This window comes from Balaenoptera musculus, chromosome 10, assembly GCF_009873245.2.
Source record: "Balaenoptera musculus isolate JJ_BM4_2016_0621 chromosome 10, mBalMus1.pri.v3, whole genome shotgun sequence".
Taxonomy (NCBI): domain Eukaryota; kingdom Metazoa; phylum Chordata; class Mammalia; order Artiodactyla; family Balaenopteridae; genus Balaenoptera; species Balaenoptera musculus.
The window spans coordinates 70,677,878-70,690,931 of record NC_045794.1 but is presented as its reverse complement, the minus strand read 5'-3'; the positions used below and the strand labels follow the sequence as shown (position 1 = coordinate 70,690,931).

Genomic DNA, 13,054 nt, shown 5'->3' with positions numbered 1-13,054 from the left:
TATAAATGATGAGTCTATAAATACATTTTTGACCCATAAATGCAAATTAGAAAGTGACCCTATTCTAAAATTGGCATCACGAACCAAAAGAAGAGATGATTCAATATTGGTCTGGTATACAGTATTAATGTTTACCATTACCCAGTTCTATATTTCTGTGTACATAGGAGAGTATGCTTGCCCACACCCTTGAAATTAGGAGTGGTGGTATGAATAGTAGTTATGCCAATGCACTGTGAGCCGATCATCAGCTCTCCGTATAGAAAAGATAAAATAAATTATTCCACTATATCATAAAAGACACAAAGATAAATTACAGGTATACTAAAAAAAAAAATCTATCTATGAAAGACAAAAAATCCCAGAAGAAAATAAATGAGACTGCCCATATGACATCAAGATAGGGAAGGACATTTTTTAAGCATTATACAAAAAAGTCCACATCCATGAAATAAATTTGACATAAACCACTACACTGCAAACATCATACCAAAAAGGAGAAAATACAAAAAGTGCTTGGGAAAGATATTTAGATATTTTCAACGTGAGCAAAGATTAGTATATATGTGTGCATCCCTACACATATATTTAAAACTCCTAAAAATCAACAAGAAGAAATAACCCTAGAGAAAAATATGGGCAAAGGAAATGGGCATTAATTCTTATAACATTCCTTTCTCCCAATTCCTAATATTCTTTCCTATAATTTACAAGGATTCATAAATGCTTTCTTGCATTAACTCATTGAAGAGACATCATTAGCTGACTATTTCTTAGACATTGTTGTAAGGGTTTGGGGTGCAGGCCTTTTCACCTCCTGAAGTTCTTTAGGCCCATAAATACTTCATCCTAAAGCTGAACCCAGGGAGACTTAGTACATAACAAGGCCCGATTTCCAGATTATAGTTGATTTTTGACAAAATATGATTCCACTGGTCTTTTGATCATCCCAGATATTTATATTTTTTAAAAAATGGTAATCTAAATGAATTTGTAATTGGAGCAGATCACAAAATGTAGAAGAGTGAAATGGAAAATCATTAGGCCTCCACTAATCTTGCTGACTCCAATTTTGCCTTTTTGTAGTCCATAAATCATTATAAACTGCCAGACTTCTAGGTAGTAGATCAAGCAAGGCAATGTCGATATGCCACTCCAGGATTTACTCTGATTTAGCAAGAATTACTGGAAAAATAAACAAAGCAATTATAACTCAAATATATGTGTGGGTTCATCCCCAAAACTTTCACTTCCTTAGTCACTTCTCTTTCTTTCACCCAGATTTTCTCCCCATCACTCTTTTCAGTGCACCTACTCTGAGATCAGTATTAGGCCCATACTTCTAGTTTCTTTCATTTTCATTACATTATAATATGAGGAGGTAGATGTTACCTTAATGTTTGCCTTTCTCTTTTATTTGTATTCTTTCTCATCAAAGAACTATTATTTTCTCACATTATTGTTACCAATGTTTATTTGTTCAGAAATAACTGTGCTTTTCATTTTTCCTTACTCTACATCAATATAAACCACTGCATTATCCTTCTGTTAATGTATTAATAGCCTGTGCCAAATTTATTGTGAAATTGGAAACAATTTTGGCTCCAAGATTTGAATAGTGAGATTTTATAAAGGCCTGGATTTGACTGATATGATGAAGAAATATTTGCATACAAAATTAATTGTTAATAATTTTATGCCTCTTTTCCACAGGAGAGAATGTTTAAATTTCACCAAGTGAAACATATTTTTGATACACTAGATAAAATGCGATGCCTGCGAAAACGTTCTACGGTCTCATTCTTGGGAGTTCTTGTCATTTTCCTTCTGTTTATGAACTTGTACATTGAAGATAGCTACGTTATGGTAAGTCTTGGAGGTTGATTATTTTTTGTTCAGAATAAGGCCTAAGTCGGACCAGACAGTCCACTTGTAACCTAACTTCAGTCCCAGGCTATTGAAATAGCCTTAGTTTATGCAAAATTATAACATGTATATTTCCTATCTAGCTACTTTTTATATTATATATTACCAACGTTACAATTGTTCTGGTTTATGTTGCAATGTTTTCTTTAATGCATATATATATATATATATATATATATATATATAGTGGTTCAAATATGTATCTCTAATTCCAAATAAGTTAGCTATCATCCCCATCTGAATTAATATTGCATAAATCATTGTAATTTTTGAGCTTTGATTTGAAATACAGTTGACTGTTTAGCAATGTGGGTTTTAGGGGCACTGACCCTACAGGCAGTCAAAAGAATCTGGGTATAACTTTACAGTTGGCTCTCCATATCCACACTTCTGCGTCAGCAGATTCAGCCAACCTCAGGTCGTGTAGTGTACTACGTATTTATTGGAAAAAAAATCCACTTATAAGTGGAACTGCGCAGTTAAAACCTGTGTTGTTCAAGGGTCTGCTGTAAATAGAATAAACAAAATTTGCTTAAAGGTGTTACTCCTTACTTTCTCTACTTTTCTATATTATCAAAAATTTTTAAATCCCATTGTCTAAATAGTGATACTAATTGTGCTATTTTGTTAAGAAGCAACATTTTATTACAATGTGTGACATCTCATTTGGGTTTTGAATAACCCTAAATGACCACCATGTTATACATTTACGGTCGCTGAAAAGTAATATAGATCCTTAAGAACTAAATATAATATTATGTGAAAGCTATTCAATAGTTTAAAAAAGGTAAAATTAGTAGATAATTTATGAATGAATTTTAAGTGAATTATGAAAGTATGCAAAAGGACACATTCTAATTGTGAGAACTCAAATTGTTTCTATTATTCATTTTTGTTATAATTATATAATTTCACATCTGATGAGAGTAATATGAAAGTAATATGGAGAGTAATTCACTTTTTCTATCTGAATTGAGCTTAAGATATCTGGGGAAATTCTAATCTTTATGCAATTATTCCTGTTCACACATTTCAGAAAATCAAAGCCTTTGGACAAATAGAGGACCTGAAAATACATTCTATCATACAAGCATGCTAAAAGTTTTAATTAATATCTTAGCTAGAGAGAATCTGACAATAACTACAGAGAGCATTTCCTAGTAAAATGTTTTATTAATTGAACATGATATGGTAACTACCTACTAATTGCCAGATACTATTCTAAATATATCCTATGAGCCAACCACATGATCTAAGTTTGTGCAGATCCTCTTAGGAAGTCTTCTGTAAAGCATCTTGCTTCCGTTAGCATTGTTCTTTGATGGCGAAATTCTGTCAGATTCCTAGATCTTGACTCTGCCTAAGCCTTTACTTTCAAGTATAGCTCTTAATCTTGTGGACTCATCATTCTATCATCCTTAGTCAATTCATAAGGCTGAAGTTACTACAGTTAATAGAATTTGACTAGGCATGATTTAGGTAAACATAGCAAACTGGAGAAACTTACTAATGATGTGCATTTTAGAATTTTTTAAACTGGTTATTAGGTTTATGAAATTTAAGGACAATAGAGCAAGGCCCAGGTGATCCAGCTATTTTTTTTTTTTAATAAATTTATTTATTTATTTTTGGCTGAGTTGGGTGTTCGTTTCTGTGCAAGGGCTTTCTCTAGTTGTGGCGAGCGGGGCCACTCTTCATCACGGTGCGCAGGCCTCTCACTATCGCGGCCTCTCTTGTTGCAGAGCACAGGCTCCAGACGCACAGGCTCAGTAATTGTGGCTCACGGGCCCAGTTGCTCCGCGGCATGTGGGATCTTCCCAGACCAGGGCTCGAACCCGTGTCCCCTGCATTGGCAGGCAGATTCTCAGCCACTGCGCCACCAGGGAAGCCCGATCCAGCTATTTTTTAATTAATAGAATTAAAGATCATAAATTAACTAGAGGAGCTCCTGATTAATGGTTTAATTTTGTGATAAAAATTTATTTCTTGCATCTGTATGTACTGGTAGAAGTTTATCACATCTTGTAAATCAAAAACATGGTATTGGCAAGATGCTTGTTGTATTCAATGATGATGCATATAAGATACTTTCAAGTGAAATTTCAATATTTAACTTTGAGTAGACAAAAGATTATTGTATGCAGCAAACATCCTTATGTCTTTTTGGAATAGAACAGCTTCAAATTCACTATAAAATGTGTAAGAAGTAATAGAGTATATATCCATAAGAAGGTCAAACACTATTGTTCTCTTTATGCATTTCCATCTAAACATAGGTCCTAGCCACCTAATTAAAAAGTGTGATTTAATGAAGTAGCTCTTACTAAAGAGTACTTTCTCAATGAAAATTTTCTTGCTACATTAGCCATATATCTAGTCAAATTTGCAAATCATCCCAGGTGCAGAGAAGAAATTGTTTGCTTCTTAGCTTTAAAAATTGAAATTATTTTTAAATACTTATATTAAGTTAGAAAAAGTGAGTTAAAATGGTTTTTAAATACAAGCACACCCCCATATTGACAATTCAATGACAATATTTTTATTAGTTTAATTTTTCACTGTTTACTAGATGATGTTTTCTACCTAAATTACATTTTGAGCTAAATTTTATCCCAAGGCTTAATATGTATAATATTTGAAATATTCATTAAATCATTCGTGTAAAATTAAAATTGTTCTTCTAAAAATGTCTAATAACCATGGAAAACTGGCCTCCTACTAGGGTATAATGCAGTTTCTTTTTAATACTTCTCCCTTTTCAACCCTTTTATCTGTGCTTGTTCAGTTTTCCTAAAATTATCTGACTTGATTTTCTTTCTTGACTCCAAAATATCACAATGCATGCAATTTTCTAAGTAGAGACATTAGCAGGTTGTTCTTTTTCTGTTTTTCTTAAATCAGGGGGAAATAATAGTTATAATTCAGAGAAATCAGATAAACAATTACAGTAGTAAGGTCTCTGGAGTTATTTAGCACATCTATTCTACTCTTCTTGCTAGAAAATCTATCAGTGGCCCCCAAATCTGAGCATGTAACAGTTTAGTTTATTGCTTACATGTTAGGGGCATATGTGCCTTTCAGTGGGAAAGAAAGCCAAGTCCAGTGTAAGAGACAAATAGTATTACAAGGCAAACTAAGTAGAAGAGACACTGCATGTCCAATCAACTTAGCCTCTCGGCTGTGAGCGTCTTCAAAGTAGCCACTAGGGTATATATTTAGTCTGTAGCTAGTCCATTGAATTGCCTTCCTATCCAGAAAATGATTGCCGTGAAGCTTTGTCTTATTACTGAGAAATACACTACAGCATAGTAGCTACAGAAAGAAGGTATCCAGGGAGAGCCTGGCTGTTCGGGTAGATGCTTCTGGAAAGCAGCCAACAAGACAGACTCAGATGAAAGTTGCATGATTTATTTATGCTGAAAAGTGTAAAGAAACCTGTTCTTGAGAATTTAATAAAGTGCTTTCATATAAGTTTCATTTCATTTTATATTGTGTTATGTCCTTCAAACAGGATGAATGTACTCTATCTTATCACAGAAAAAGTCTGGATTTTTACGTGTTCACGATAGAATTCTTAAAGAGATATTCAGTATCCTGCACTTCCTTTAGAATGTGATATCACATGAGACCAGAATGGTAAAATCAATTCAGTGTTGTGACTACTGTGATTTTTCTAGATATTTCTTCTACACCCTATTGACTGTGTACACCATTACATTACTATTAAAGTAGCTGATGCAGAACTGAGTCTCTGGTTACCTTTTAGAAATCCTAAACTTGTTCATTTGAAAACTTTCGTGATGTTTTTTAGGTTTTCAGAAATACAAAGATGAAAATATTTATGTGCAATGAATTTAAAATAATCAGAATTCAATGGATTCAATGAGTACATTTATAAGCTAACTAGCCTCCAAAGTTTAATATCATGTATTTTGAAACTCTATAATTTTACAGATGGCAAATACATTATAAATCAGACTAAAGTATTTTTTCTTTGTCTAAATCATCGTCAATATAAAATATAGAAATACGGTATTAAAGAGCAACTATAGGCTCCTAAACATAATTGAATATACAGAAAAGATATTCAGAATGAATCTTCATTTATCAAGGACCAGATTGATAGCTCTTCCCAGTCAGGGTTCACTACTCTCAATTTTTATTCTAAGACAATCTCAGCCCCGTCATAGATTTAAAAGTTTGAGGTAGTCAACTTTTCCATTTATATTTTAATTTGACACAAAGTAGTGAATGTTCCAATTGAGGTAAAGTTTGTATTTGCATCCTTTCTAATATTTTAGAACAAGGTTTAATTGATTAAAGTTTTATTGACCACAGCCAAAAACATGAGGACCAAGTTTATTTAATGCATTCACTTTCTCTGTAGTTTTAATGGCATGCCTATGCCTGACCTGCCATTCCTATACTGAATAGTAGAAATACCCACATAACTCCCACAGCACAATAGACACTGCCAAAAAAGAAACATTTCTTTCTAATTAGTTGCCCTAATATTCTACCAGTGGTACTAAACCATATACAAAAGCCAAGCAAGTCATCATTTTGCTAGTAATGTATAACCAATAGAGGCTTGATCAAATGGCGATTAGATAATCAAAATCTACAACTGAACTTATATCAAAGGGAGATAAAACAAAGCAATTAGTGGTTAACAGGATATTTTTAAAGCTGAATATGAACGTTTTCTTGAATATAAACCATCCTGAAGATTGAATGACATAATTCCATTATCAGATCGATAATGAGGGTCTTAAATAAAAAAGGACCAAAATTCACCTCCATCGGAATACTCCCCCTCCCCCTCTACACCCACAAGCAACAAGAAAACATCATGGAAAAGACTAGTATAAGGTCTAAAGACATTTCCTTGAAGACTTTGTACAAATGTATCCTAATTGTTATCTTGAAGACATTTGAAAAAAATACTACTATGTCACGAGGACCATGGCTGTCCATTCTCAACAGCCTTCGATTAGAGTGGCCACATAAGTGACTGACTAAAACTTTTTGATTAATAAGTTATCCAGACTCCAACTATTATGTTCACTGCTGCATCCTCCTAATCATTCCTAAAATTTCAAAATCATAGAAATAATGTTTGGTCTTTTATTGGACAGGGCTTGAAGAAGAGTAAATAGTTTAATATGACTCAAATATGGGGAATCTAGTGAGAATTCGCTTTACATGAAACTGTAAAAGAGATTACTGTCAAGTTTTAAGATCCTTAAATTATTGTAAAGAATTTGAATTTTAACATGAAGGCAGTGGGAGTTTCAAATAGAGATTTTTTTGTTATTATTATCAAGAGAATGCCACTATTGATGTATGCTGTAGAAAAGCAATTGTAAGCATAGTATAAAAAGTGGAATATACCTGGAACAGAGACTCTAGGTAGGAATTCAGGTTAAAGATAATTATCTACAGCTTGTGGTGCCAGTAATTGAGATTTATATAATACCCATATTATATATCAGACCCATATATTTATTGTGTAAGGAGAAAGTTTATTTAATCCATGACCATCTATTATTTATTTGTTTTCTCTGCCTTCTTGGCATTCAGGAAGGAGACAAACAACTTGTAAGGGAAACATCTACACATCAACTGAATCCTGAACGCTATGTGCATACTTTCAAAGATTTATCTAATTTCTCAGGAGCCATCAATGTCACCTATCGCTTCTTAGCTGTCATGCCTTTACAAAGAAAGCGTAAGTATCCTTAGATTTTAAAATCAAGAACAATAAAATATTTTGTTAAAATGAAAACTTTCTTCATCTGTATAACAATAAAAGAATAAAAGTTTATGGGTTTGACTAATATAATATATTCTTTGGGAAATAGTTCAGTGTTTCTTCACAAATTGCAATTATTCACCGATCCAATTCCATTAATAACAACAAAAAAATTAAATGCCTAATTGTGACATGAACTTTTTAACAGTTTGCTATAGTACCATGTAGAGAGAGTAGGAAAAATCAATTGACTTTAAATTTTTAAAGTTAGCTTTTAAAAATAATTATTCCCATAGTAATACAGTTTCAAACATTGGTTTGGTTTTTATGACATGCCACCAGCTTGAAGTAGTGAAAGTCATTATATTCGTTTCCTAAGATACCATAACAAATATCACAAACTAGGTGGTTTAAAACAACAGAAATTTATTCTCTCATGTTTCTGGAAGCCAGAAGTCTGAAACCAAGGTGCTGGCAGCACCACATTCCGTGTAGGGGGGAATCCTTCCTTACCTCTTTCAGTTTCTGGTCGCTTGTGGCATTCCTTAGTTTGTGGCAACAAAACTGCAATCACTGCCACTATCTTCACATGGCCTTCATCCCTTTGTCTCTCTGTCTCTCTGTGTCCTCTCCTATTTTTATAAGGACACTAGTCATTGAATTTAGGGCCTAATCTGAATCCGAAACGATTTAATCTTGAGATCCTTAACTAATTACATCTTCAAAGACTATTTCCAAATGAGGTCACAGTCTGAACTTCCAGGTAGACATGAAATTTTGGAGGAAACTGATCAATCCACTACAGACACTTTGGATCCAAGAAATAACATACTACATTTAATGGATTTCAAGACATTATAGATTACAGAAAGTATCATGATCTAATTGATGCATACTAAGAAAGTACAAGCATGATCAGTTTTAAGTTGTAAGATGCCATCAGTTGTGATATACAACCTGATTTTAAAATATTTCTGTGTGAAGAATATGAGTTTTAGAATAAGTGATACACCGTGATATCATGAACTTCTTAGTAGATCGTGTGGAGACCACAAAAATTGAGTTCCCTGCTAAGAAGTGTTTATGCAAATGAGTTTGTGATCACCAGGTTGAGGAAATTGTAACAATTCAGCTTTCTTTAGATCTTTCTTTCTTCCATTTCAAATGTCTACTGCTCTTACACACTACTTACTAGGTATTACACCTTGCACGAGTTTCCTCATCTCACTGTGACTTAGTTTCCTTATCTATAAAACAGGAATGTTGATAAGTGCAAAGCTATCTCAAAAGACTGTTTTGAATATTCAAGATGCATATTACATGTAAAATACTCAGACTTCTGCCTTTTATGTAGAAAGTATTCTATAAGTATTGGCTGTTATTGAGTATTAATGAGGGCTGGTGGCTTGAGTTAAATTGTAACATATAACATGTTAGCTTTTCAGTAGAAGATGGGATGGTAAGCCCAGGTATTTCAATGAAACATGTAAATTTCTACCTCTCTAATAGACTAGTAAAAAAAGATTTTTCTTGGAAGGGGCTTTTTCGTATTGTGCAATTCAAATCATGTAGGTGTCTGTCTTGAAACAGTGATCTTGGTGAATATAAACATTTCCCTATTCTCCTAATGGTGGTTCTGAAATTTTATTCAGTTCTGAGTCATGGTGAGAATGAGAGCTTTAAAAAGTGAAAACATTTTAATTAGAAGACATCTAACGCTTCTCAGAGGTGAACTGCCATTTCACAGGGTTTTATTTTATTCTCTAAAAATATCTAATTTCTAATTTTAGGTTTTAAATATCTGAATAAAAATTTCACCAGACAAAATTACTACAGAATGTGTTTTACAATAAAGAAATCAGTAATGTTTATGTCTTAGAACAATATATCTTATGTTTAAGCAATAATGCAGGTTTTCAAAAATAGCTTATGATATTGTTTTCATTCTAATTAACATACTAGATAAATTTCAAAATAAAATTGTGAAGTCCAGTTATGAATTATTCTGGTACAAGATAATAACAGTGATTAAAGAAGATGAAAATATATGACATGTTTTCTATGAAAAATTTAAAGATGATTAAAAGAATGAGTGACCCTTAATTTTCTTTTTCATCATTTGAGACTAGTTTGTCATTCTTAACTGGATGAATTCCTGTCCCTTTTGCAGGTTTTTTTTTTTTTAAAAAAAAACAGTGTCAATGTTATTTAAATATCTATCTTCTCTAATGGGCATATATGAGAACATTAAGCTGCAGAACACTTTAAACCATATATCTTATTTCATAAACAAATGTTTACAGCAATAGAGCTCATACATCATTGTGCTTAAGATGCAGTTTTTCCATAGAAAATATCAATTATATATAAAGTACTATAGCCTTTAAATATTTAGCACAAGTCTTTAATGACAAAATGTTCTATATATAATCATTCACTTAGATTTACTTAATAGAGTAGCAGGCTTAAAGAGAAAAGAACTTTTTTTCTTTTTTTCTATGTTATTCAAAACCTAATTTCACATTTAATTTGTCTTCCATCTGAATTCTTTTGTTCAGGGTTTCTTACAATTGGACTTTCATCAGTGAGACGAAAAAAAGGAAATTATTTACTTGAGACAATCAAGTCAATTTTTGAGCAATCCAGCTACGAAGAGTTGAAGGAAATTTCAGTGGTGGTTCATCTAGCTGACTTTAATTCATCCTGGCGTGAGGTCATGTTACAGGATATTACACAGAAATTTGCCCACCATATTATTGCAGGAAGATTAATGGTTATACATGCTCCAGAGGAATATTACCCAATCCTGAGTGGCCTTAAAAGAAATTACAATGATCCAGAAGACAGAGTGAGATTTCGTTCCAAGCAAAATGTAGATTATGCTTTTTTGCTTAATTTTTGTGCCAATATTTCAGACTATTATGTAATGCTTGAAGATGATGTTCGTTGTTCAAAAAATTTCTTTACTGCCATCAAGAAAGTCATTACATCCCTAGAAGGAACTTACTGGGTAACCCTTGAGTTCTCTAAGCTTGGCTATATTGGAAAACTTTATCATTCTCATGATCTCCCACGTTTGGCGCATTTTTTATTAATGTTTTATCAAGAAATGCCTTGTGATTGGCTACTGACTCATTTCCGCGGTCTGTTGGCTCAGAAAAATGTGATTCGTTTTAAACCATCTCTCTTTCAGCACATGGGTTATTACTCATCATATAAAGGAACTGAGAATAAGCTGAAAGATGATGATTTTGAAGAGGAGCCATTTGATATCCCAGATAACCCTCCTGCAAGTCTATATACCAACATGAGTGTTTTTGAAAATTATGATGCAAGCAAGGCTTATAGTAGTGTTGATGAATACTTTTGGGGAAAATCACCATCAACAGGAGATGTCTTTGTGATTATATTTGAAAATCCGATTGTAATCAAAAGAATTAAAGTGAATACTGGAACAGAAGATCGACAAAATGACATTTTGCATCATGGAGCCCTAGATGTTGGAGGAGATATTAGATATTTTAAACAAAATAGACAATGTGTTACTTACATAAGACTAGGGGAATTCAAAAATGGAAACTTTGAAGTATCTGATGTAAATCAAAAAATTCAATTTGATATACATTGTATGAGGATATATGTTACCAAAACACAAAAAGAATGGCTGATTATTAGGAGTATTAGCATTTGGACTTCTTAGCCAATTAAATCAATATGTCCAGTTACTGAAGCAGGTCTTCCTGTTTCCTTTTTGACTACCTTCCTCTTTTGCTCCCTTTATCCTCTGGAGGGAAAACAATGGATCAGATGTTGAAAAACTCATTTTGGCAGTTTTGATTTACACATTGTCAGCATACTTTTACTCTAATACACACTATTTATTTTAACTTCTGAAATTTATCAGTTCACAGTTAATGCTACTTTTGTTTATGTTTTAATGTTATCATATTACTTTCAGAATTTCATCTGAATGTCAAAAAGTGACACGAAGGATTTCAAATGAGAAAATGTAGTTTGTTGGATGGTGAATCTTGAAAAATAGTTGCTACTGTATGCACTTAGTTAAGAAGTGACTTCATTATATCATCAGATAACTTTTATTAAGCATCTCTGTGACTATGCAGTTGGTTAGAATGATAATGGGTTTTTTTTTCTTGTAAACTTAGGTTTCCATAGACTTCTGTACATCTACAATGAATACCTCCTTATAGAAGTGATGTCTTTACAACAGAATTTTGTGTGTAGGTGGGGTGATGGAAAGAAAAAAAAAAAGACTTAAAAAATATCTTCCCCTGATTACATAAAAGGGGACATTGTTCAATGTATAAAAACTTGAACACCTATTGTCAATAAATTTTCTGTGGGAAGCAGTCTTTTTCTAGTTTCCCTTTTGCAAAGAAGTTATGATCAATATTTTCAGGTTCCATTGGGTACCTGCATTTAATAGAAGAAATTAAAGAAGGCTTATAGTTAGTCCATTCTTAATGAACATTTTCAGTATATGCAGAAAATTTTTGAAATTGATTTTATATGTTTTGTATTAAAATTCATATGATTGAAACCATTGTGATTTATCATATACTTTTTTGGAGTTCAAATGGACATCTTATGAAGGACAGAAGTAAACAGAAATCAGTCACTTCTTCTACACACAGAGCTAGTTCATAGCAAAGCTAGAATGAGAGATCAGATATTCTGATATCCAGACAATGTTCTTTCCCTTATGTAGAGATTGGTCTTCACATAATTTATGCTTTTGGTTCTCTGGTACGTGAGTCTCAGATAATAAGTTATTCTATCAGAAATAGCTTGTATAATTATTCTGTAAGTCATGTTATCATTCTGTAAAATAATCCTAAAGTGTGCTAAATGATGCTCTTGTGGTATATGCACCCAAATGGTAAGCAAACTTGTCAAAATTTTACCGTGAGGGACTTGACAATAGTATCCACACCATGGGTGCATTAAAGCAATTCAGGACACCTTAGTGCATCCTAAAATCATTGTTTTTTCAGAATGTCCTGAGCTTGTCTCATCCTTTTATTTTTTGGCAAACAGCAAAGGTGAAGGGGTTTATTACAAAGAGAAATAAAGAGTACTTCATGGATGTTTATGGAAAGACTCAAATATACTATTATATAGACAAATATATATACCCATGTATATATATATGTATATATATATATATATATATGGAGAGAGAGCGCAAGAGGGAGAGATATTAGACTTGGGATAATGAGAAGGAATAAGGAATTCCTCTTGTTCTTGCTTCCATCCTGAAACAAAATTCTTAGGACTCACTGGTATGATACAGTCCAAAAAATGAATGGAAAGTATTTTATTAATTCTATTCAAATCAATTAAATTAGAAAC

General features: G+C 32.6%; 1 protein-coding gene across 1 annotated transcript in view; it reads left to right on the top strand.

Moving 5' to 3' along the window:
- MGAT4C (MGAT4 family member C) overlaps positions 1–11,702 on the top strand; it is a 50,225-nt gene extending 38,523 nt beyond the window's left edge. The window contains exons 2-4 of the mRNA XM_036866663.1: positions 1,714–1,866; positions 7,510–7,657; positions 10,240–11,702. Coding sequence (XP_036722558.1) covers positions 1,720–1,866; positions 7,510–7,657; positions 10,240–11,381 — 1,437 coding nt within the window. The 5' untranslated portion in view covers positions 1,714–1,719 and the 3' untranslated portion in view covers positions 11,382–11,702. The remainder of the gene's footprint in view (positions 1–1,713; positions 1,867–7,509; positions 7,658–10,239) is intronic.
- Positions 11,703–13,054: the final 1,352 nt, after the last annotated feature.